At 43.0% G+C, this 26862-nt stretch overlaps 1 protein-coding gene and 1 non-coding gene across 2 annotated transcripts in view; one reads left to right on the top strand and one right to left on the bottom strand.

The window, feature by feature from the left end:
• Positions 1-26862, bottom strand: part of TMEM132C (transmembrane protein 132C) — a 563174-nt gene that overhangs the window by 138305 nt on the left and 398007 nt on the right. Inside the window, exon 4 of the mRNA XM_061140702.1 lies at positions 19086-19232. Coding sequence (XP_060996685.1) covers positions 19086-19232 — 147 coding nt within the window. The remainder of the gene's footprint in view (positions 1-19085; positions 19233-26862) is intronic.
• On the top strand, positions 5599-5671 carry TRNAG-CCC (transfer RNA glycine (anticodon CCC)). Its single transcript has one exon. It is a non-coding gene; the product is annotated as a tRNA-Gly (tRNA).

Genomic DNA, 26862 nt, shown 5'->3' with positions numbered 1-26862 from the left:
CCCAGTGCCTGGCAGGGTAATTATTGAGTCTTGAATACAAAGACAAATACAAAAACTCAGGTCTTCACTCTCAGACTCTCCAATCAGGCTGATGTGTGTCAAAGGTTCCCTCCTGTGTGGGTTTAATAGGTAATCAGAATGCAAGATTGGAAGCCTCCTTAGTTCCCAAGCACTGTGGGGCACAGCCCAAACAGTTGTGCTTCCTGTATGTCTCTGAGTCCCGTGTGGCAGCCTAGCATGAGATATCAAGATGAAATAGTGTTGTACTGGGTTGGCCAAAAGTCTGTTCGGGTTTCTCTATAACATCTTATGGAAAAACCCAAAGGAACTTTTTGGCCAATCCAGTATTTCCTTTATGACTAATACGTTTCAGGCTTGGGCGAAGCTGTTAAGCTCTCACCAATGAGAATGACATTTTAGGGAAATGTCTGTAAGTCTAGGAGTTCTTACTACCACGCTGGCATATATTACACAAATTGTTTCATAAATCCCCTAGTGGGTGAACAGGATGTCACTTCCTCTTTCGCAGCTACAGAGAAGATGAGAACTAGAAGAGTGTGTTCAGGGTGGGGAGGAAGCCTGGAGCACGGTGGATCTGGTTTCCCCTTGTATGTCTCTTGCAAAACCTTGGGGCTCCCATCACCGGCTTCTGGGACATGGTTCTTCCAGCTCATACAGACTCTCTCAGCTTATTCCTTCATCTGTACAATGGGTCAACACGCTCTAACACAATAGAGCACAACTAGCATCCTTTATTTATTGAGTCATTCAGTAAATACCTCATACTCTGAGCACAAGGGCCCTCTGACCCCTATTTTTCATCTGTAAACTACAGGCAAGATAATTTGATATTTGTTGCAAAGATCATTCATGTGCTTATTCACTGAGTGATGATTTCAGTCCCTGCTCTGTGCTAGGAACTGATCTAAGCACTAAGAATGGGTAAGTCTCTTCTTTCCTTCATAGAGTCTACTTTCTTGAGGGGAGAGATGATGATAAACAAACAGGTAATTTCATACTGGTGAGTTCTAGAAAGAAGAGAAAATCAGCAATGCATGTGAGTGGTCACAGATGGTCTCTCTGAGAATAAGACACTTCAGCTAGGACCTAAAATGCTGAACGATCTGGTCCTCCAAAGAGTCCAGTCAGAGGGAATAGCAGATGCAAAGGCCCTGTGGCAGGAAGAAGCTTGGCTCAGGAGTGACAGGTCCCACAGGAGCCAGGGTGGAAGAAGACTGGTGATTGACGAGAGAAACATAAAGGAAAAGATAGAGAGATGGGCAGGGGCCAGAGCACCTCCAGGGCCTTGGAGCTCATGGTGAAGAACTGAATGTGATGTGAGAGCTGGATGTGATTCTCCAGGTGAGATGAGGAGCTCTGGAAGGTGAAAATAATAAGAGGTTGTATGATTCAATTTATGTTTTAAACAGAACACTTTGGCCATTGGAGAAGAGTGGGTGGGGGCTCGGACTGGGGAGAAAATACAGAGCTCAGATTAGCTGAAAATTTAGAAGAGACCTAATATAGGCACTTCCCTGGGGCTGGGGGGGGGGGCAGTGATTTACGATCTGCCTTTTAATGCAGGGGACATGGGTTCGATCCCTGGTCTGGGAAGTAAGGTCCCACGTGCTATGGGGCAGCTAAGTCTGTGTGCTGCAATTAGAGAAGCCCTTGAGCTGCAATGACTGAGCTTGGGCACTCTGCAACTAGACAGAAGCCCACACACCACAATGAAGAGCCTGCGGGCTGCAACAAAGACCCAGCACAGCCAAAGAGAGAAAAAGAGAAGAGACCTAATGTACAGCCTGTACACTGTCCATGGGATTCCCCGGGCCAGAATACTGGAGTGGGTAGCCATCCTCTTCTCCAGGGGATCTTCCCAACCCAGGGATCAAACCCAGATCCCCCACACTGCAGGCAGATTCTTTACCACCTGAGCCACCAAGGAAGCCCCTGGTGTGGAAGCCCACACCTGTCCATAAATTATGAACTGCACACCCAGGGGAGATACTCCAGAGACATGGCAGGCCCACAAATGCCACTCCAGAACTTCCCAGGAGTCACCAGGGTGAACTGATACCCTAAAAATCCACACCACAATTCCCAGGTAGAGTTTTACTCTCAGGCTACTTGCAAGCCCAGTCATTCATGTGAAAAAAAAAAAAATGCAAGCATCAAGAGATCAAAGAGCTTGTTAGCAATGTGTGGGTGTGGGTGGATGGTGTAAATCAATAGAGTTTCTATGTAACATGTCAATACTCATCACCTTTGCAAATACCTGTACCATTTTCCTAGCTAGCTCACTTCTGCAATTCACTTCACAGATACAATCACAGATGTTCAAGATGGTGTTTGGACAAAGTGATTCAAAGTCACATTTGAGGGAAAAGGTAGTAGCAGCTCAAGGCCAGCTAATAATAGGGTGTTGGTTCAGATAAATGATGCCATATGCCATAATATGTGATGCTTTTCAAAAAAGGAACATAATGATGCTTTTGAACTGTGGTGCTGGATAAGACTCTTGAGAGTCCCTTCGATTGCAAGATCAAACCAGTCAATCCTCAAGGAAATCAGTCCTGAATATTCATTGGAAGGACTGATGCTGAAGCTGAAGCTCCAATAGCCTGGACACCTGATGCGAAGAGCCAACTCATTGGAAAAGACCCTGATGCTGGGAAAGACTGAAGGCAGGAGGAAAAGGCAATGACAGAGGATAAAATGGTTAGATAGCATCACTGATTCAACAGACATGAATTTGAACAAACTCCGGTAGATAGTGAAGGACAGGGAAGCCTGGTGTGTTGCAGTCCATGGGGTCACAAAGAGCTAGACATGACTTTGCAACTGAACAACAAAGACATTTTAAAAAATATTTACTTATTTGTTTGTGATGGGTCTTAGTTGCAGCACATGGGATCTTCGATCTTAGTTGTGGCATGCAGGATTTTTTGGATATGGCATGCGAACTCTTAGTTACAGCATGTGGGATCTAGTTTCCTGATTAGGGATCAAACCCAGGCCCCCTGCATTGGTAGTGGTGAGTCTTAGCCACTGGACCACCGGGGAAGTCCCTGTGATACTTTTTAGAAAAGTTGAATAAAGAACTTTCTGCACTGATATGGAAAAATAACAAGGTATATTATTATTAATAGGTGAAAAAGGAAGCAACATTGTTTAAAATTGAAATGTGGGGGGGAATATATATATGTGTGTGTTTTCATATGTATAAAATATCTCTGAAAAGGGATGTGTGAATTCTGATGACCTCCGGGGAAGGGAGCTGGGTAACGGGAGGGCAGATGTAGATTTCAGCATGTTGATCTGTCAACATTTTGAGTTTGGAAATGTGTGGATGTATTACCTGCCCTCCTCTCCCCAAAATAAATGAAGAGTACATGTAATAAAAGCAGAAGGGGAAAATGTGAAAAATTACAATAAGCCTTAGACCTTTGGGGCTGGCTTATAAATAGCCCAAGCAAGGAACCCACAGGTGCCCATGGGCGACTGCTGTTCCTCTGATATATATCTCTCCGCGCCTTCTAAACTCAGGTTGTCCTGAGGGTGGGAGTAAAGTCCACAGTCAACCAGCCACTGAAACAGCATCCATCATGAGCCAAGAGGACCAGCATGGGGAGGAGGAGGAGGGCGGGCAGAACAGAGCTTCCAAGGGGATGCTGGGGACGATGGGTTAGTCAGCAGGACAGTGTGCTTCCGTGGCTGACATTTGCTACACTTAAGAAAGAAGAGTGTGTCTCTGTCACCCTTAAGAGGACAAGGAAGTGTGGACTGCTGTGTGAAGAAGTCAGGAAGAACTGAAGGAAGATTTGCTCCGTGGAAAATACAAGAACCAACATTCTACATGGGTTCTTCACATAAACCGATTCCTTTAATCCTCACAAGCACTCCACGAGGAAGGTACTATGGTTATTTATCATCTCACATATCAGATAAGACCCAAGGAGATGGACTCACAAGCACAAAGACACACAGCTTCCAAGTAGAAAAGTTGAGTCTTCAACCCACGTTGCCTGGCTGACTCTAGAGACCACGTTAGTATTCACAGTACCATATTGCTTCATGGGATATTTGTGAATGGAGGCACCAGGTGAGCAAAGCTTTTACTTCTGGTGCAGAAAAAAATAGCATTAAAAACACATAATGTATACTAAGGTTCATATATGTAGAATCTAGAAAAATGGTACAGACGAACCTATTTGCAAAGCAGAAACAGAGATACGGACATAGAGAACAAATATATGGGCTCCAAGGAGGGTAAGGGTGAAGGATGAATTGGGAGACTGGAATTAACATATACACACTGCTGTTGCTGCTGCTGCTAAGTCACTTCAGTCGTGTCCGACTCTGTGCGACCCCATAGACGGCAGCCCACCAGGCTTCCGCGTCCCGGGATTCTCCAGGCAAGAACACTGGAGTGGGTTGCCATTTCCTTCTACACACTACTATGTATCAAACAGATAATTAATGAGAACCTACTATATAGCACAGGGAACTCTACTCAATCTTCTGTCATGACCTAGATGGGAAGGAAATCTAAAAAAGAGGGGATGTATGTATACATATAGCTGAGCCACTTTGCCGGATAGCAGGAATTAACACAACCTTGTAAAGCAACTAGATTTCCTAATAAAAATGTTAAAAATTTCTTTTCTATAAAGGGAAACAGTTCATTTCCACTGCAGTTTGCCACTTTCTGGTGAAGAGCAGTCAGATGTGAGAAGGACCCTCAATCTGAACAAGGGTCCCTAGATTTAAAGGATTTAGACAACATGGCTAAAAACCAGGGTCTCATGGCAGCTTGGAGGTGGCCAGGAGGATTCTGAACACGTCCTGGGTAATAATACATGGAGCCTCGAGGCATGACAGTATTGTCCCCATAAGGTGGGAGGGGGGGGTGCCTATCTAGTACATAGTTTGCTGAGGACCACTAATGTAGGAACAACTTCATCCACACCTCTGGGTCAAATGGGGTTTTGGGGGCAGGAGCATGGGTTCAGAAATGCACCTGCTCTAGTCAGAGGCCACAGCGTCAGCTCCACATCCTCCCTTTATGGTTAATTACTGGTCTGGCAAGAGCTTGAGGGACTCATTAACGCACGACAATAAGTCATTTCAGGACAGATGCTGAGAGATGTATTTATACATTTTCCGTTTGAGTTGGGGACCACACACCAGGCTGAGATGAAAAGAAGAAAACAGAAAACTCCTCATTCTGACCATGAAAGGCTTTCAATGAGGCTTGGATGCATTAAGCCAAGAAATAAGTTTCTAAAGGTGATGCAGGGCTGGGAAGGGCCCTTTGGTGCCAGTCTTTCAGCATCTCTGTTTTTAGGGTTTTCTTCCTTGTGGCAGGAGAAGAGTGTGTGTGTGTGTTTGTGTGTGTGTGTGTGTGTGTGTGTGCAGGGGGATTAGGATCAGACAGAACAGGGTTAAAATGGCCCTGAATAGCTGTGTGAGGATGGCAAGGAGTTCAACCCCTCTGTGTCCCAGTTACTTGCTGTGATGTCATAAATCACCCTCCAAAAGTAGTGGCACAAAATGATCTTTTCATTAGGAACCAAGAATTCTGAAAGGGGGACTTCTCTGGTGGTCCAGTGGGTAAGACACTGTGCTCCCAATGCAGAGGGACCAGGTTCAATCCCTGGTCAGGGAACCAGATCCCATATACTGCAACTAAGAATTCCCATGCCAACACTAAAGATCCTACATGCCACAAAAAAGAGCAAAGATCCCACATGCTGCCATAAGACCAGGTGTAGCCAAATAAATAAACATTAAAAAAAAAAGAATTCCGGAAGGGCTTGGCTGGGTGGTGGCTGGACACTGTTCTCTCCCTTGATGAGGGTGCCTTGCTGTGATCTTTTCACAGGAAGAGTGGGCTTTCTCATAGTATGGTGGCCTCAGGGTACTGGGATGCTTATGTGCTGTCTTCTGGTTCTTTGGGGACCTGGCTCGCTCAAAATTACATGGCATCACTTCTGCTGTACACTGGAGGCCAGGCAGTCACTAAGGTGAACCCAGGTTTGAGGAGGGGAGACAAGGAATTCTCCTCTTGAGGGGAAATAAGATCAGGGAGAGTAGGCAGGATAGGGGCGCAGAGAACAGACCTGTCGAGAACATTCTTGGAAACCACAACCTCTTGTACATGAGACCATCATCTGAAAACTGGCTGTGTCAATGTGACTGTAGGGTTTGGGGGAAATGGGGACTGTGTGTGCAAAGCGCCCACCATGGTGCAGACTCCCAGGTGCCTTGCCCTAAACACTGGTTTCAACTCCCAGCATCTACCCCTTCTCTGTGGAAGCAATGCCCTTGGAGAATCTGATGACCTTCACTGTCAGCAGCCTTGATGGGATGATAAACCGTGAGTGCTCTACTTTCTTTTTTAATTTAATATAAACTTTAAATGGAAGTACAGTTGATCTACAGTGTTTCAGGTACACAGTAAAGTGATATTGCTGCACATCTAAAACTTACATGCTTATGCTTAATCACTCAGCTGTATTTGACTCTTTGTGACCCCATGGACTGTAGCCCGCCAGGCTCCTCTGTCCATGGGATCTTTCAGGTGAGAATACGGGAATGGTTGCTATTTCCTTCTCCAGGGGGTCTTCCCCACCCAGGGATTGAGCCTGCGTCTCCTGTTCCTCCTCCACTGCAGGCAGATTGTTTTTTTTTTTTTTTTTTTTTGTGGAGTGCAGTTTATTATATCGGTGGGCCCAGGGCAGAGTCTTCTCTTAGCCAAGAACCCCAAACAGTTTTAGTGAAAACCTTATATACCCTAAGTGTACATGCCCAAACCCACCTCCCCAAATTCCCTGCAACTAGTCTGAACAAAGGAAAAGAAAGATATAATCAAAGTTAACCTGTGATTCATATGCCTTAAGCCTAGGTTGTTAACAGTGGACAATTATCAATAGGAGCAGGCAGATTCTTCACCTGCTGAGCCATTGGGGAAGCTCAAAACATATATAAATACACATATATATATATGTGTGTGTGTGTGTGTGTATGTATATATACCTATATTATATAAATATATAATATATATGTCATATATACATCCTGGAGGAGGGCATGGCAACCCACTCTAGTGTTCTTGCCTGGGAAATCCCAAAGGACAGAGGAGCCTGGAGGGTCTATAGTCCATGGGGTCGCAAAGAATCAGACACGACTGAGTGACAAAGCACAGCACATTATATTATATATTAATATTTACAGTATATGGGGAGGCCAAAACATATATACACATATATATCATGTGATGTATCTATATATAGTATATATTACACCTGAAACATACATACAACATATCACTTTGTTGTATACCTGAAACACTGTAAATCAACTATTCCTCAGTTTAAAGGATTTGTTTCCCTTATAACAAGCTATTGAATGCCATTCCCTGAACTATACAGTAGGTCCTTGTTGTTTATCTACTTTATATATAGCAGTGTGTATATGTTCATCCCAAACTCCTAATTTATCCCTCTCTCCCCCTTTTCTCCTTTGGTAACCATAAATTTGTTTTCTCTGTGAGTTTGTTTTCTGTTTTTTAAATAAGTTCATTTGTGTCATATTCTAGATTCCACATATAAGTGATATCACATGGTATTTGTCTTTCTCTGTCTGATTTACTTCACTTACTATGATTGGATGCTCTGATTTTAAACAGCACCAGGGAAAAGGAGAACAAATGCCCATTTCAGACATCAGATCAAGGTTCGATGACAGAACCAGTTCTTGGGTCTCCAAGGAAAACCTCTTCTTTTCTCAAGCACCTTCAAGCCTCTTCTCTTCCTGTTCCCCCACCGCTGGGGGCTTCCAGCAAGTTCCCTTGGGAGAGTTTAGCTTCTATAAATCACAGAAAATACCAATAACCACAACCATCTTGTGTCTTAACCTTTGTCACAGCTGAAAGTGGGAGGAAAGTGAATATTTTACAGAGAACACACAATATGTATGTCAATAAATTCTCTGCCACAGAGATTGACAGGAGCCTGCTATGAGTTTAGGGTGGGCTGAGTCAGGATGCTTTCGACTTCTTCCTTGGGGGGCCTGAAAAGCAGGCTTCACCTCATTGACTGGGTGGTTTTCATTCAAGGGAGTTTGCTTTGCAGATTTTCTGTGCTATCTTCAAATAGCTTGTAAAGAAGGAACTCAGTCTGGGCCATTTCTTTCAGGGAAAAGCAGATTATCTTCGTGGATCATTCCCAGAAGCTCTGCTGAAAGTGTTTACATGCAGCAGCTCTAAGCATGCTCCAGAATTCCCTAAAACAAAGAGCTGTGAATAGAAGGAAGGTCTGTGATTGAGGCTGCTAAAAAGAATACCAATGGGCATCTTATTCACCGTTTTCAGTTTTCAATGATCTTTGCTTTTGGAAAAGCCCTTCTCCTTTTATGACCTGCCTGAGTGACCTAATCTCCTCCAGAGGGAGAGCATCCCTGAAGTGTGATGACTGAGGGGCTTGGCGGCGGCGGCAGCAGCTGTTGCTCTGGGCAAAAGGAAGAGTAAGATGAGCATCACTGGGTTTTTCTAGGGAAGTGCATGGACCCAGAGGATATCCCCTGTCTAGCCCGGCTGGGGGATGCTGGCTGGAAAGGAGGAAATACCATGTCCCAGACAGGTTTCCTGGTAGGGCTGATGCTTAATGAAGGTAAATGGTGAGTGAGAACAAGGTACGGGAGGATAGAGGTGAGTTTATAACAGGTGCTAGAACCAAAAGTGTGTCATGCCACTTGATCTGTTTAGAAGGGCTCCTGTATGTGGTATACCATGAAGGTGAGCTGAGTCTTTGAAAGGCCTGGCCTCACTTATAAGTCCCTCCTAAAGAGACACACCATCCACGCCCAGGAGGGCTATTTTGCTGTCAATTTGATGCCTCGAAGATACAGGCAATTAACCCCCTAAAGAAGACAGGCATGATTTTATCCAAAGTGTAACGTACGACGGGCTCAAACTGGCCACTTTTGCACAATTCACTTGCTGATGGACTATTTTCCTGAACAATATTCCTTCTGTTTGATCGGCACAGTGATTTTAAGTATCCGAACTTTTAAAAATCGAGAAATTTTCTAGGACAGTCTGGGTTTTCAGCTGTTCTAGAAAAATCCAGAGGTCAGGCAACACTGGGCCTATGTTCTCAGCTGGGAAGTTTCCAGCCTCCCCTCAGTGGATGCAGTCCTTCCTGCCCTCCAGCTACCTCTCCCAGCATGCAAGGTTACCTGTCTGGCTGCCTTAAGTCAGCAGCCCCTGGTTAAATGGTCTGACTTCCATGTGGGCACCCTTTCAGCTGGCAGCTGACCACCCACATCTGTAACCTGGGTTTGCAAGTATCACCTGCAGCATCTCTAGACCCTCTGTAATCTCCTAGGAAGAGAGGGATGGGAAGGTACTATATAGTCATGAAAATGTACACCACTGATTTATTTATATGAAATAGGTAGGAACACACCACCAAGAAGCCTTACAATATAGGGCTCTCTAAATTAATTCAGGTTCATCTACTTAATAAGTTGTTAGGCAGATAATTAACAAATTAAGTTTGGGGCAGGCAAAGGACTTTGGCCATGTTGAGTTATGAAAGAGGCTCTGTCACAGACTGATGGCAACTGTATAAAAGTATACGTATAAAAGTATTTATATTTATGGGGCTTCCCTAGTGGCTCAGATGATAAAGAATTTGCCAGCAATGCTATAGGCTGGGGTCCAATCCCTTGGTTAGGAAGGTCCCCTGGAGAAGAGAATGGCAACCCACTCCAGTACTCTAGCCTGGAGAATTCTACAGACAAAAGGAGCCTGGCCAGCTACATACAGTCCATGGGGTCGCAAAGAGTCAATGACTGAGTGACTAACACTACTACTTCCATTTATATTTATGGTAATAGTTACATAAGATGTGGAATATGGGTTTATTTTCTTAATTGTTTAAAAAGACTTTTTTTGATGTAGGCTGTTTTTAAAGTCCTTATTGAATTTGTTACAATATTGCTTCTGTTTTATGTTTTGGTCTTTTGGCCATGAGAGACCTTAGTTTCCCAACCAGGGGTCAAACCCGCACTCCCTGTATTGGAAGGCAAGGTCTCAACCATTGGAACACCAGGGAAGTCTCAGGAATATGGGTTTAAAATGTGTTTTTAATACATGTTTCTGATTATAAGTGACATAGGGCACTGAAGAAAATAAAAGATAAAGGAGGGAAAAAAGAGAACGTCTCCATCTGGGACTAGTGCATCTTTAATATCACCTGGGTATTTGCTAATCTCTAACCCCAAGGTCAAGTGCCAAGCTTTCTGTTGGTAATACCAGCCAGCTAGACAGCAAGCCCCTGGAGGAGGATATGGCAACCCCCTTCAGTATCCTTGCCTGGAAAATTCCATGGGTAGAGAGGCCTGGAGGGCTACAGTCCTTGGGGTCACAAAGAAGTGGACACGACTAAGCGACAGAGGGCATGAACACAGACATCAGTAATATCTGTCCCTGTATATTGAATTTTAATTCACATAATGAATATGAGATTTTCCTGTGTACTTATAGACAGGAAGGTTATTTTAGAAGCAAACATTAAAAAAAAAATCATTTGCACAAATGTCCAAGTGGATGCTTTCTGCCTCTGAGTGTCTTTATTTCTTTTCTCTATCTGCCCAGTGGCGTGAATCTCAGTTCCTGAAACCATGAGAAAGAGTTCCTGAAATAACGTACACAAAGCATTTTGTAAAATGCCGGGAACTGTGAAATACAGAGTATTATTTTGTATGTTGTCAAGCATTACAAAACATACAGAATATTACTGTTATTTAAGTTTCTATTTTTGAGGTAATGTGTTTGCTTCCCCAGAGAGATACATTCCCCCTGAATGAATGCTAATGTTTTAAAAAAATAAAATCGAATATGGAACTTTTGAAACGCATAAGTGAATAAATACAGGTGTTCAGGAGATAACAGCACAGGTGTGTGTGGCCAGGTTGGGGGGCTTGCAGGTGGGACTCAGTGACCCTCGTGGGGGAGTCAGTCTCACTTAGAGCCACAGAAGATCCCCAATATGGAGTTACCAGTTAACTTAAAAGAACGCCCATCAGCTGGCACGTGAAAGAATGCTCAGTACTGCCAATGATCAGAGAAATGCAAATCAAAACTACGATGAGGTATCTATCACCTCATAACAGTCAGAATGGCCATCATCAAAAAATCTGCAAATAATAAATGCTAGAGAGGGTGTGGAGAAAAGGGAAGATTAGTACACTGTTGGTGAGAATGTAAATTGTTGCAGCCACTGTGGAAAACTGTATGGAGGTTTCTCAGAAAACTAAAAATGGAATTACCAAATGATCTTGCAATCCCACTCCTGGGCACATATACAGACAAAACTCGAGAAGATACATGCACTCCTATGTTTATGGCAGCATTATTTACAATAGCCAAGACATGGGAACAATTTAAATGTTCATCAATAGATGAATGAATAAAGAAGATGAGGTACATACACACAGTGGAATATTACATGGCCATAAAAAGAATGAAATAATGCCACTTGTGGGCTTCCCTGGTGTCTCAGATGGTAAAGAATCTGCCCAAAATGCAGGAGATCTGGTGTTCGATCCCTAGGTTGGGAAGATCCCCTGGAGAAGGAAATGGCAATCCACTCCAGTATTTGTAGCAACGTGGATGCAACTAGAGATTATACTAAGTGAAGTCAGGAAGAGGAAAACAAATATCATATGGTATCACTTACATGTGGAATCTAAAATATGACACAAATGAACTTGTCTATGAAACAGAAACAGATTCACAGACATAGAAAACAGATTGACGGTTGCCAGGGGAAAGGGGGTGTAGAGGAGGGAAGGACTGGGAGGCTGGGGTTAGCAGATGCAAACTATTATATACAGTATGGATAAACAGCAAGGTCTTACTAGACAGCACAGAGAACTATATTCAGTATGCTGTAATAAACAGTAATGGAAAAGAACATGAAAGAATGTATATATATAAAGACACACATATATGTATAAGTGTATCGCTTTGCTGTAAGCAGAAATTAAAATTGTAAATCAACTATATTTCAAAAAAGTTAAATAGGTAAAATTTAAATAAAGAATGCCCACAGTTTACAGAAAATTCTAATTTTTGGCATTTCTCTTGAAGGAATGAACTTGAGAGAGTAAGGCTCAGAGAAACTTAGGGGAAAAGCATGGTATAAACTTGTGGAGCCTGGACTCAACTGTGCCCTCCTTCCATAACAGACCTACTTCCCAGGCTTTATGAAATTCTTGATCCTCTGATGTTCAGATGAGCCTAAACCCCAGGTTTGGAAAAGCCTCAGAATGTGGAAGGGAGAAAAAAGAGCAAGTAGAAGATGCCTCTCAAGGAATGCACCCTTAGGGATTTTCAGTGATTGAGTCTCCACACTTCCACTGCAGGGGGCATGGGTTCAATCCCTGGTCAGGTAACTAAGATTTTGCATGCCACTGCCCAGCCCCCAAGAAACAAACAACCCCTCCCCCAAAACAAAAACAAAACCCACAAAACTGCAACAATAAAACTTACACTCAAGAAAACCACAAAATGTATTCCCTGTGCTTTTCATCCTCTTTGCCTGCAAAGAGGCATTGGATTTGTGCTTGTTTCACTTAGAGTTATCGGGTTCAGAGATGATGTTAATTGCTCCATTGGCCTCACAGTCCGGATGGATGAAGTACAATCGAGTAGGCTGTGCGCTGATGTTGTGTGATTGCTGAGATGCTCAGACTGCTACAACATTGATCTCGGAGGAGTGGAAACTAAACTCAACACAGTTAGGCGTGTGTTTGGACCACGTGTAAGCTATTTTCCTGGATCTGAGGGCTTTTGGATGTGGCTTCAGGAAAGAGTGAACAGGATGCTTCAGAGCTGCTGGACTTCAGGAGAAAAGTGCTCCATTGAAACAGCTGTTTTAATGGATGGTCTTCCTACCAAGTTCTCCCTCCCAACTGTATATAGAAGAGGTTGTTTCCCCAGGGAAGGAAGCAGGGGCCTTTACATTTCTGAGAATAACAAGTTGGGTTTGTTAGAAGCAAACCCTAAGATGAGGATTCACTTGTAAGTGATGGAGAAGGGAAGTTTTTCCAGGAAAAACTGGTAAGGGAGAGAGGAACAATTCATGCAAGGGAAAGGTATGATTTCAGGAAAAGTCCCAGCCTTATTCTGCTCCTGTGGGAACCTTGGCTATCAGTCACCATTCAGAGTCCTCTGTACCACGGGAGAGGGAGCGTGGCTTTCAAGCTCCACATTCACCCATCATTTGCAAGGACTGCCCTGGGAAGAAGAGAACTCCCAGGCTTTCCCAGAAATCTTCATGAACATGCAAAAGGGTCCCAGAGGCTCCGGGTACTGATATGAAGAATGCAGGTGCAGGCTTTCAGATCAAGTGTTACAGATGGAATTGTGTCTCCCGACTGCAACATTCATATGTGGGGACCTTAACACTCGATGTGACAGCATTTAGAAACAAGGGTTTAAAAATGTAATTAACTCATGGTTTTTTAAGGGGAGGGGTATAGTTGCTTTGGGCATCTCCAGTGGCTCAGTGGTAAAGAATCCCCCTATAATGCAGGATCCTCAGGAGCCACAGGAGCCGCAGATTCGATCCCTAGGTTGGGAAGATCCCCTGGAGGAGGGCACAGCAACCCACTGCAGTATTCTTGCTTGGAGAGCTCCATGGACAGAGGAGCCTGGCGGACTACTGTCCATAGGGCCACGAAGAGTCAGACATGGCTGAAGTAACTTAGCATGCATGCACAGAGTTGCTTTACAATGCTGTGTTAGTGACTGGTGTACAACGAAGTAAATCAACAATATGTACACATATATCATACAATGGAATAGTATTCAGCCTTAAGAAGGAAGATAATTTGACACCTGCTGTAACATGGATGAACCTTAAAGGGATTATGCTAAATGAAATAACCCAGCACACAAGGACAAATATTGTGTGATTCCACCTATATGAGGCATCTAGAATAGTCAAATTCAGGGAGTCAAAGCAGAACAAGGGTAGCAAGGGTTGGGGGGAAGGGGGAGTGGGGAATGGCTTTGTTTAATGGGCACAGAGTTTCAGTTCCGAAAAATGGAAAAGTTCTAGAGCTGGATAGTGGTAATAATTGCACAACAATGTGATGCATTTAATGCCATAGAACTCTGCTCTTAAAATGGTTAAAGTAGTAAATTTTATGTTATGTATATTTTGCCACAAAGAAAAAATAGGAGGTAGACAGGAAAAATTCTGGACCCTCTTTAGATGTAGAAGTTACACTGTATCAAATATTATTGGGAAATCTGAAATAAATCAGCTCCTTGTTTAACAAACCTTGAAAAATACATATAATTAAGGCTACATGGAGTTATAAGGATGGGGTCCCAATCTGACCAGACTAGTGTCCCGACCAGAAGAGGAAGCGACATCTGAGCTCTCTCTTTCCAAATGGACACACAGTGGAAAGACCATACGAGGACATGGCAAGAAGGCCAGGAAGAGAGGGCTCGCCAGAAACCAATACTGACAGCAACTTGATCTTGGACTTCTGGCCTCTGGAATGGTGAAAGGATCAATGTGCGCGGTATAAGCCACCCAGTTTGTGGTGTAACAGTTTGTGCTGTAATATCCAGTTTGTTACAGCAACTCTAGCTGACTAATACACTCACATAGGTGCAGAGAGGCAATGTAAAGGTTTCAAGAGGAACCTGAATAGGGCAGTGACCACCACACTGGGTGACTCATTGGCTATATTCCCTATTATGATAAGAATATGCATAAATGATGCCCCTGTTCTAATCACCAAGGAAATGACTTTAAACCATTCTTATAGTTTTGTACTTATTGTAATGCATATTAGAAACTAACTTACATATACGATTTCAAGGTCATTATTACTAAGAATGAAGGGAAACTTTTAAAAACGAGAGCAATACATAGATGATTTACAGAAAACTCTTGGGTTTACCTGGTGGTCCAGTGGTTAAGACTCCAAGCTTCCAATGCAGTGGGGCTGGGTTCAATCCCTGGTAAGAGAACTAGATCCCACATGCTGCAACTAAAGATCCCGTGTGTCACAACTAAGACCCGGCACAGCAAAATAAATAAATAAATGAAAATAAATATTATAAAAGAGAAAACTCTTGAGTAGTAGTTTAAGTGGTACATAATAAAGTACCATTTGGGACGAGTTTTTGGCTGTTGCTAAGATTCTGCTGATGTTGACCATTTTCTGAGCTGATTCTACAGCCTTCCCAGCAATATCCTTTGAATAAATCCCTCTTCTGCTGAAATAAGTCAGAATCATCACTCTAGGAGTATCTAAGAACTCTCACTAATACAGGTAGAACCATAAAATTTCCCTTTCAATCAACTGGCTTAAGTCGAATTAAAAGGGTAAATCGATTGGAAGATTAGGGTAGGAGATAAACAACTCAGGAAATGCCAGGTTAAACTATGGGTCTGTAATTCACATCCTGCTATGAGAGGGCCAAGCTTAACCTTCCAAACTAATCCCTGAAACTCCTTATGGTGTTACTTCCACCCCAGGACCATCACTCACCCTCACACATCTAAATATTTGCCATCTTCCTCCTGTGCTTGGAATGCCATCATGCTTTATCTCTGCATATTCAATTCTTTCCTTCTGTCCTGGGAGAGTTCACAGACAAGTCCTCCTCAATTTGAAGAGTATTTGAGGTGAGGCAGGCAGTGTGAAATGACTCCCAGTCATCCCCATCTCCTGGTACTCATCCACCCTCCCCTTGGTCATCACCTCCCCTTGAATGGAACCCAGATCGCTAATGAAATAAGACATAACCAATATGTCACTTGCAAGATTAGGTTATAAAATACTATGACTTCCATTTGCTGGCATTTTCTTTCTCCCTGCATCATTCCAGGTGCTTGCCCTGATGGAGAGGGATACCCAGCGAGGAACTAGATACTGACATCCTCTGTCCAGCAGTCCTTGAACCTGAATCCTGCCAACAGCCACATGAGCTAGGGAATGGATTCTTCCCCACTTGAGACTTCAGATGAGACCGACCAAGCCTGGCCAACACAGTGATTATAGCCTAGTGAGATATCCTCACAGTTTCCCAGGTGTCAAAGTGGTCAGGATTCCTCCTGCCAAGGCAGGGGCCATGGCTTTAATCCCAGTCTGGGAAGATTTCACATGCCATAGGACAGCTAAGCCTGAGCACCACAACTACTGAGCCTGTGCCCTGGAGTTTTGTGCTCCACAACAAGAGAAGCCTGTACACTGCAACTAGAGAGTAGCCTCCACTTGTTGCAACTAAAGAAAGCCTCAGTGCAGCAAAGAAGACCCAGCATAGCCATAAATAAATAAATAAATAAATAAATGAAAATAAACCTTTTTTTTTTAAAGAGCTATTTACATACATAAATCCACTGCCTGTTAATGAACACATTCCCTTTAATCTGCATAATCAACACTAATCTTGTGGGGTTAATTAGATTTTATGTGCATTTGATTCAGGAGATTTAATTCAATTTCTGATCTCCTGCTTAGAGCAAGGGACCCATGCACACATCTCCTTCTGGCCATGTTTTCGCAAGTTGAGACATTTGGACACCTAGCCCTCACCCCAGATGTACTAAAGATCTTTCTTGGGAGCATGATGGTGAAGGCTGGTGTCTGATCTAGTAAGCTGTTCAGGACACCAGATGTGTTTTCTGGCTGCACACTGAAGGCAGGATGGAGGAAGAGGTTTTACAGATAAAAGAACTGGGTGTTTTTAAACGAAGTGGAGCATTTGCAGAGTTTTTCTTGGCAGCCTTGAAGTGTTCACTGAAGAAAATATGTCCAGTAATGGAGCTGGATATTTCTTCCTCTAGTGCTAATCCCTTAAGAAAAGACGCTGACAAACTGTATCAAGGGCCCGAAAAAATGATCAAACTTTTTGAGTCTAAGAAGCCACCTTAAGCAAAAGAGAAATGGACAAGTCGACTATGTATTTTTGTACACATGTATACATATTGGTCGTGGCAGCACTGGTGGCAAAGAATCCACCTGCTGATGCAGGAGATGCAAGAGACGCAAGTTCGATCCCCGAGTCAGGAAGATCCCCTGGAGAGGGCATGGCAACCCACTCCAGTATTCTTGCCTGAAGAATCCCATGGACAGAGGTGGGCTACAGTCCATGGGGCCACAGAGTCGGACACTATTGAGCGACTGAGCACACACACGTGTGTGTGTGTGTGTGTGTGTGTGTGTGTGAAATATTTAGGATATTAAACAACAGGATATATATTATGATACTAGATTTGTTAAAAAATAAATCTACTATATATTTATTATACATAAATGTTATCTATGCATAAAATGTGAGAAGAAAATGAACCAACGTATTAGCAGCGGATTATCCTTAGGTAGATGTATGTGTGCATATTAAGTCACTTCAGTTGTGTCTGTCTTTGCAAGACCCTATGGACTGTAGCCAACCAGGCTCCTCTGTCTATGTAATTTTCCAGGCAAGAATACTGGAGTGGGTTGCCATGCCTTCAGGGGATCTTCCCGATCCAGGAATCGAACCCATGTCTCTTATATCTCCTGCATTAGCAGGTTGGTTCATTACCATTAGCACCACCTGGGAAGTCCCTAGGCAGAAGAGATATTGATATATTATTTTAGTTTCTTTCTTGTCTAACTATTTTCACAAATATTCTCAGATGAGTAAGTGTTGATTTTATACACAGAAAGCAATTATGTTAAATAATCCAGGATGTCTATCTAGAAGCTCACAGAGCATCCTTTATGCATTGTTGCCACTGAGAGTCACCTTTCATTTTTATATTCCTCCTCACTGAAGACTAGGTCTAATCCTTGATGATCCTGACACCAGTTCTGATGTGTGTCTTTTTTTTCCACCACCACTATGCAATTCTCTGACCAGCTGGCTGTCCTACAATTCCACTCAATTCTGACACTCTCTACCGACAGATAGTGTCTGATCCCAAAGGTTGAGGGCTCAGTTCCATGAGACTGCTCTCACCTTCAGATACCAACTGCAAGCCCAGCTTGTCACCTGTGCTTCTGACCGGTCGATTATAGATCGATCAACTATAGATCGAAGGATCCCATGACCCCCTCCTTAGGTTCCATTAATTAGTTAGAGTGGCTCACAGAACTCAGAGAAACACTTCACTTACTAAAATACTGGTTATTATGAAAGGCTATAACTCAGGAATAGCCAGATGAAAGACACGCACAGGGCGAGGTAGGGGGAAAGGGGCCAAGTTTCCAGGCTCTCTCCAGGCGCTACTGTCCCTAAGTCTCCACCTGATCACCACCCCAGAAGCTCTCCAAACTCAGTCTTTTTGCTTTGTTTTGTTTTCAAAGAGGCTTCATTCCATGAGCACCATTGATTAACTCATATTGGCCACTGGCTACTGAACTCAGTCTTCAGTCCCCCTCTCCTCCCAGGAGACCGGGAGGTGGGATTGAACACTCCAGCCTTCTAATCACAGCCTTGGTTCCCCTGGCAACCAGCCTGCATCTTAAGGTGAATAGGAGCCTTTCCAAAAGTCACCTTATTAACATAAACAACAGACACCTTGATGCTCTCATCCTGGGAAAGTCCAAGGGTTTTCAGAGCTCTATGCCAGGAACAGGCACGAAAATCAAATATTTATTTCTTAGTATAAATCACAAAATCACACCCTTTGTGCAAACGGCGAACACGTTATATGAAAGCAGCCTCTGATAAGCAAGGGCAACCGGAGATGACACAGCCTCCAGGACATGAGTGTAGATGAGGAGAATAAATAAGCCTGCACAAAGCAGACTAGACCTTGCAAACTAACCTCTGTTTCAAAACCCGAAGAGGAGAGACCCTGGGAATCAGGGCCCTGCCCTTCCTACCGGAGATGCCAAAAGGCCCTGCTGGTGATGTAAGGGTGTCCAAATTGCCAAACCAAGGTGTGACAGCTCCACTAAGCAGTGGTTAATGTGCGTCTAAGGTAGGGCTCTTAGGCAGAGAACGGGTCTTGGAAGCCTGGGTCACCAATAGAGAGGGAGCCCCTCCCTCTTACCTGTTGCGCGCGCCTGGCGCCAGCCGCTGACATACCACGGCGGTGGTGGCGTGTTTGCCTCCGTTCCCCATCTCCTGCTTGACGTCCCACTGCCGAGGCTCGCTGATCCGCGTGCTCAGGATGTTCACCCCCTTCTTCACTTTGGCTCTGCGAGGATGAAGAGGGCAAGAGAGAGAGCCGAGAGATTAATGACTCGGCCTTTCCAAATGCGCCCATGCTCTGCTCAGCTGAGCACCCTGCTGTTTCATTTTTCTGCTTTTTTTCATATCCAGTGGCACAGACAGACATGGCGTCCCAGAGGGGTAGGATGAGGATTGGTGCTTGGAGTGGGAGGGGATCTACCCATAGACCCAGGAATCGTGGAATTTGCTGTTCAGATCTGATGAGGGAAGGGGGCCCCCCGACAGACCCCAAACCAAGGAGTAGCACAGCCAAGGGGTCAGGAGAAAAGCACGTCTGCACAGGCTAGTCATTCTCAATCAGGGGTGACTCTGTCCTGCAGGGACCACGTGCCAATGTCTGGAGACATTTTTGGCTGTCTCGACCAATGGGGGTAGGGCTGGCATCTAGGGAGCAGCTAAAAGAGCCTCCCAAGGCACTGAACAGTGTTCCCCAACATGGGTTAACAAGTTCCAAGTGTGAAACCCTGGTGGAGGTGTACATGCTGCTTTCTCCACTTTGTAGCTATGTGACTTTGGGTAAATAATAAACTCTTTGTGTCTTACTTTCTTCCTCTGTAAATGGATATGTTAATAGTAAACTACGCTATAAAGCTGTTGTGATGATGAAATGTATTATTAATAACATATATAAAGAAATCAGAACAGTGCCGGGTATACAACAAGCACTTAATAAATGTTATTGTTGTATTGCTCCAAGGAGGTCCCCGACCTGCTTCATGTGACCTGCCAGGTCTCTTTTGGAAATAAGCTTGGCTGAATACACTATCCACGGACTTTTAAAAAAGGCAAAGTGCTTCTCTTAGAATTGTTGTTTTGGCCACATCTCTTAGCCTTTCTGAACCTCAGTCTTCCCATCAATAAACTGGTGAGAAAAATAGCAGATTGAACACAAATACCTACTTCTCCTTTCGTCCCAAATTCCATTTAAAGCTAAGTTGAGGGGACTATTTTTATTGCTGTCTTTAACTTTTTTTATTTTATCTTGTTTATTTTTGGTTGCACTGAGTCTTCATTACTGCCTGCGGGCTTTCTCTGGTTGCAGTGAGGGGGCTACTCTCTAGTTGGGCGCGGGCTACTCATTGCAGTGGCTTCTCTTGTTGTGGAGCATGGGCTTAGGACCTGTGAGTTTCAGTAGTTGGCACACAGGCTTGACTGCCCCATGGCCTGTGTGATCTTTCTGGACCAAGGATCGAACTCATGTCCCCTGCACTGGCAGGCAGATTCTTACCCACTGGGCCACCAGGGAAGTATGAAGGGACTACTTCTAAAGACCCACAAAGATGAGGAGGAGAGATGCAGCAACCGTAAACGACTTGGAGACCTGAATGCTGATGTCCGAAGGGGTGAAATCGTCAGCTGAACTTCCAAACTAAGTTGTGAGCTGTCGGCGAGGCTAGCTAAGAATAAGCGTTTAGACCATGAAATCTCCCCATCTCAGTGGGACCACTAAAACTGGGAGTCTATGAGGGCTAAAATATGGAGGATTAGCTAAAAGTATGTTTATGAAGCAGCCAGATACAGATGCCCTTCTGTCTCCCTGCACAGGGTGACTGCCAAACTTCCCATCAGGCCTGAGGGACCATGAAGGCCTGAGACTCGGGTTACCATGCCCCAAAACATGTGAGGAGTCATGTGACACAACGCTGAACACAGAGATTCCTGGGACTTTATTCCCAAAGCTGGACCTTAACCCTCTGGGAAAAATACCAGATTCCAGATCATCAGGTACTGATCCTGGAGCCTCTCCAACCAGCCAGCCAGGTTGCCTTTCTGCAAAGCTTGTAGTCAGCAAGTCCCACTCATGGACTCAGAGCTTCTAATGGATTTTCAGGCCCTCATTTTTTCTTGACATGAGCAAACAAGAATCGAGAAGCTTAGGACTCTGAGAAAAGTTTCTACTTGACACAGGGAACAAAGTAAAAAAAAATAATAAAGCAAAAAAAAATCTGTAGAAAATATAGCCTATGAAGGAAAGACCAAAATTAACAAAATACACAATCGTTCACATTCACAGAGCCATCAGAGAAGATACTGCAGTCATGAAACAAAAACAGACTGCTATCTAGTAAACCCAAAAGGGGAAAGAAATGAGCCCTTGGAAATTAAAAAATATTATAGCAGAATTGGAGAAGGAAATGGCAACCCACTCTAATATTCTTGCCTGGAGAATTCCAGTGGGCAGAGGGGCCTGGTGGGCTACTGTCTGTGAGGCTGCACAGAGTTGAACACGACTGAGTGTCTAACACACACAGAAATGGAAAGTCAGTGGAATGGTTGGTGGATAGAATTGAAGACATATGTTTTAGGAAGTAGAAAAGAAAAAAGAAATGGAAGAGAATTACTTTGAGGTTCAACATCTGGACACTATAAAAACACACAAAAGGGAGAGCAGGAATCACCAATGTAGTAATTTAAAGAAATTTACCCAAATGAAAGGATAGTAGTGTCCAAATTGGAAGAACTTACTAGGTGATGAATCCAAGACAGAAGACTGATATAGCTCAGGACACTGAATACAGACAGGTGAACTCTGCAGTCCTCCAGGCCGAGAAAGGATCAGGGATCAGAATGGATACAAGATTCACCACAGTCACTCTGGGAACCAGAAGATGATCAAAAATACCTTCAGGACTTCCCTGGTGGTCCAGTGGTTAAGAATCCACCTGCCAATGCAGGGGACATGGCTTCGATCCCTGGTCTGGGAAGATCCCACATGCTGCGGATGAACTAAGCCTGTGTGCCACAACTACTGAAGCCCGCCCTTCCTAGAACACGTTCTCTGCAACAAGAGAAGCCACCACAATGAGTAGCCCCATACTTGCCACAATTAGAGAAAGAAAAAATTTTTAAATCTTCAAAAATCAGAGGGGAAATGATTTCCAACCTACCATTTGATATCCAGCCTACTAATGAAGAAAATGTTTCCAAATATGTAAGTTCTCCAAAAATTGACTTCCTACACCCTTGCTCAGAAAAATACTTGAGGATGTGTGCCATCAAACAAGGGTATAAATATAGACAGAAATTGTGAGACCCAGGAAGTGAAGATTCAAAAAAACATAACAGAGATGCACAGTAGGTTCATGGTGAACAGAGGTCCCGGATAAGAGCTGAGCACCAGCACAGACAAGATTCTGTCTATGATGTCTCCAGGAAACTGCAAATTTCCTGATAAAGTCGATGTGAAAATATTCAAATGGAGACTTAGATAATCAGCAAAGAGTTGGGGACTAAATAAGAGCTAAACACAGAAAATGAAGAAAAATAATAAAACCAAATTAGTTTTTAATTTTGGGGCTAAACCATTATTATGCAGAAGAGCCATCATTATTTAATACTTGGTTTTACTGTGATTAGTACACGTACTTATAATATTTTAAACACAGATTATTAATCTAGATAAAATATGATTGTATTATTGGAGAGATGGAGACAGAGAAAAAATGGGGAGAAAAGATAGATTCTTATTCTTCATAGTGAAATATTTTATAGCTATTGCCTAAAACTGAAAAAATGAATGGGGGAGGGATGGTTTGGGAGTTTGGGATTAGCAGATGCAAACTAGTGTATATAGGATAAAACCATTTCAGTGTCCTATCTTTTTGCCTTTTCATACTGTTCGTGGGTTTCCCAAGGCAAGAATACTGAAGTGGTTTGCCATTCCCTTCTCCAGTGGACCGCATTTTGTCAGAACTCTCCACCATGACCCATCTGCCTTGGGTGGCCCTATACGGCATGGCTGATAGTTTCATTGAGTTAGACAAGGCTGTGGTCTATGTGATCAGATTGGTTAGTTTTCAGTGATTGTGGTTTTCAGTCTGTCTGCCCTCTGATGGAGAAGGATAAGAGGCTTATGGAAGCTTCCTGATGGGAGAGGTCCTGCTGTAGAGCATGGAGAACTCTAGCCAACATCTTATGATAAACCATAATGAAAAAGAATATGAAAAAGATTGTGTATATATGTATAACTGAATCACTTTGGTGTACAGCAGAAAGTAACACAACACTGAAAATCAACTACACTTTAATGAAATGAATTTTTAAAAATGAAGAATTATCAACCTTATTCTGCTTAGATATGGCCATAAATGCCAAACAAGTAGGAATTTTGCTTCTGTATGTGGAGAAATGCTGTAGAAGGGAAGAACATACTGCATGCAGTATGTTTTTCAAAATAATTTTTAATTTTGAAATAGGTTGATAGTTTGCGATTAACAAGAAGTCTAAAGAATTCTTATACACCTTCCCCCAGCTTCCCCCTATAATGCTCTCATACATGGTCACAGTACATTTTCAAAACCAGCAAACTGACATTGCTACCATGCTATGAATTCATCTTCACACCCTGTTTAGATGTCACTTGTTTTCAAATGCACTTTAATAAAAATACTATTTTATTGAAGCATAGTTGGTTTACAACATTATGTTAATATCTGCTGTATAGCAAAGTCATTCAGTTGTATATATATTATATATATATAAATATATATATTCTTTTTCACATTCTTTTCCATGATGGTTTATCACAGGATATTGAATAGAGTTCCCTGTGCCATACAGTAGGACCTTTTTGTTTACTGTTCTGTGTAGGATAGTTTGCAACTGCTAATCCTAAACTCCCAACCCATCCCTCTCCTACCCCCATCCACCTTGGCAACCAAAAACCCATTCTCTACATCTGTCACTTGCATTTTTGGGGGGAGTAGTGTAGTTCTATAAAATCGCATCACATGTGTAGATTAAAGGAATCATCACCACAACCAAAACACAGAATTCCACCACCATAAAGACACTCCCTAATGTTACTCCTTAATAGTCATGCCTGCCCACCACTTAGCCCCCCCAGACTCTGATCTGTTCTCTATTCCTGTAATTTTGTCACTTTGAGAATGTTAGATATAGTTTTTACCAACAAACTCTGCAGGATTATTTGATTTCTTAAATTACATGCAAAGTTATCTTATGAAAGTAATAGCTTAAAAAATTACACATGCACACAGCCCTGCCCTGCTAAACTTATAAGTTGGAGGAGATAAATTGTTGTGAATAATTAACCGGCAAGATTTACTGAGCATGGCCCTGCCCACCAGAACAAGACTCAGTTTCCCCATCAGTCAGTCTCTCCCATCAGGAAGCTTCCATAAGCCTCTTATCCTTCTCCATCAGAGGGCAGACAGACTGAAAACCACAATCACTGAAAACTAACCAATCTGATCACATAGACCACAGCCTTGTCTAACTCAATGAAACTATCAGCCATGCCATATAGGGACACTCAACGCGGATGGGTCATGGTGGAGAGTTCTGACAAAATGTGGTCCACTGGAGAAGGAAATGGCAAACCACTTCAGTATTCTTGCCTTGGGAAACCCACGAACAGTATGAAAAGGCAAAAAGATAGGACACTGAAAGATAAACTACCCAGGCTGGTAGGTGCCCAATAGGCTACTGGAGATCAGTGGAGAACTAGCTCCGGAAAGAATGAAGAGATGGAGCCAAAGCAAAAACAACACCTAGTTGTGGATGAGTCTGGTGATGGAAGTAAAGTCCAATGCTGTAAAGAACAATACTGCACAGGAATCTGGAATGTTAGATCTATGAATCAAGGCAAACAGGAGATGGCAAGAGTAAACACTGACATTTTAGGAATCAGCGAACTAAAACAAACTGTAATGGGTGAATTTAACTCAGATGACCATTATATCTGCTACTGTGGGGAAGAGTCCCTTAGAAGAAATGGAGTAGCCATCATAGTCAACAAGAGTCCAAAATGCAGTACTTGGATTCAGTCTCAAAAACAACAGAATGATCTCTGTTCATTTCCAAGGCAAACCAATCAATATCACAGTAATCCAAGTCTATGCCCCCTGACCAATAGTGCTGAAGAAGCTAAAGTTGAATGGTTCTATGAAGACCTACAAGACCTTTTAGAACTAACACCCAAAAAAGATGTCCTTTTCATTATAGGTGACTGGAATGCCAAAGTAGGAAGTCAAGAAATACCTGGAATAACAGCCAAATTTGGCCTTGGAGTACGGAATGAAGCAGGTCAAAGGCTAACAGAGTTTTGCCAAGAGAACTCATTGGTCATAGCAAACACCCTCTTCCAACAACACAAGAGAAGACTCTACACATGGACATCACCACATGGTCAATACTGAAACCAGACTGATATACTCTTTGCAGCCAAAGATGAAGAAGCTCTAAACAGTTAGCAAAAACAAGACCGGGCGCTTACTGTGGCTTAGATCATGAACTCCTTATTGCCAAATTCAGACTTAAGTTGAAGAAAGTAGGGAAAACCACTAGACCTTTCAGGTATGACCTAAATCAAATCCCTTACGATTATACAGTGCAAGTGACAAATAGAGTCAAGGGATAAGATCTGATAGACTGAATGCCTGAAGAACTATGGACGGAGGTTTGTGACATTGTACAGGAGGCAGGGATCAAGACCATCCCCAAGAAAAAGAAATGCAAAAAGGTAAAATGGTTGTCTGAGGAGGCCTTACAAATAGCTATAAAAAGAAGAGAAGCAAAAGGCAAAGGAGAAAAGGAAAGATATATCCATTTGAATGCAGAGTTCCAAAGAATAGCAAGGAGAGATAAGAAAGCCTTCCTCAGCAATCAACGCAAAGAAATAGAGGAAAACAATAGAATGGGAAAGACTAGAGATTTCTTCAAGAAAATTAGAGATACCAAGGGAACATTTCATGCAAAGATGGGCACAATGAAGGATAGAAATGGTATGGACCTAACAGAAGCAGAAGATACTAAGAAGAGGTGGCAAAAATACACAGAATACAAAAAAGATCTTCAAGATCCAGATAATCACAATGGTGTGATCACTCACCTAGAGCCAGACATCCTGGAATGCGACGTCAAGTGGGCCTTAGGAAGCATCACTACAAACAAAGCTAGAGGAGGTGGTAGAATTCCAGTTGAGCTATTTCAAATCCTAAAAGATGATGCTGTGAAAGTGCTGCACTCAATATGACAGCAAATTTGGAAAACTCAGCAGTGGCCACATGACTGGAAAAGGTCCGTTTTCACTCTAATCCCAAAGAAAGGCAATGCCAAAAAATGCTCCAACTATTGCACAATTGCACTCATCTCACACGCTAGCAAAGTAATGCTCAAAATTCTCCAGGCCAGGTTTCAACAATATGTGAACTGTGAACTTCCAGATGCTCAAGCTGGTTTTAGAAAAGGCAGAGGAACAAAAGATCAAATAGCCAACATTCACCAGATCATTGAAAAATCAAGAGAGTTCCAGAAAAATATCTACTTTTGCTTTATTGACTATGCCAAAGCCTTTGACTGTGTGGATCACAACAAACTGTGGAAAATTCGCCAAGAAATGGGAATACCAGACCACCTGACCTGCCTTTTGAGAAATCTGTATTCAGGTCAGGAAGCAACAGTTAGAACTGGACATGGAATAACAGACTGGTTCCAAATAGGAAAAGGAGTACGTCAAGGCTGTATATTGTCACCCTGCTTATTTAACTTATATGCAGAGTACATCATGTGAAGTGCTGGAATGGATAAAGCACAAGCTGGAATCAAGATTGCCAGGAGAAATATCAATACCC

This window comes from Dama dama, chromosome 5 (assembly GCF_033118175.1).
Source record: "Dama dama isolate Ldn47 chromosome 5, ASM3311817v1, whole genome shotgun sequence".
Taxonomy (NCBI): domain Eukaryota; kingdom Metazoa; phylum Chordata; class Mammalia; order Artiodactyla; family Cervidae; genus Dama; species Dama dama.
This window is presented reverse-complemented; position numbering and strand designations above follow the sequence as displayed.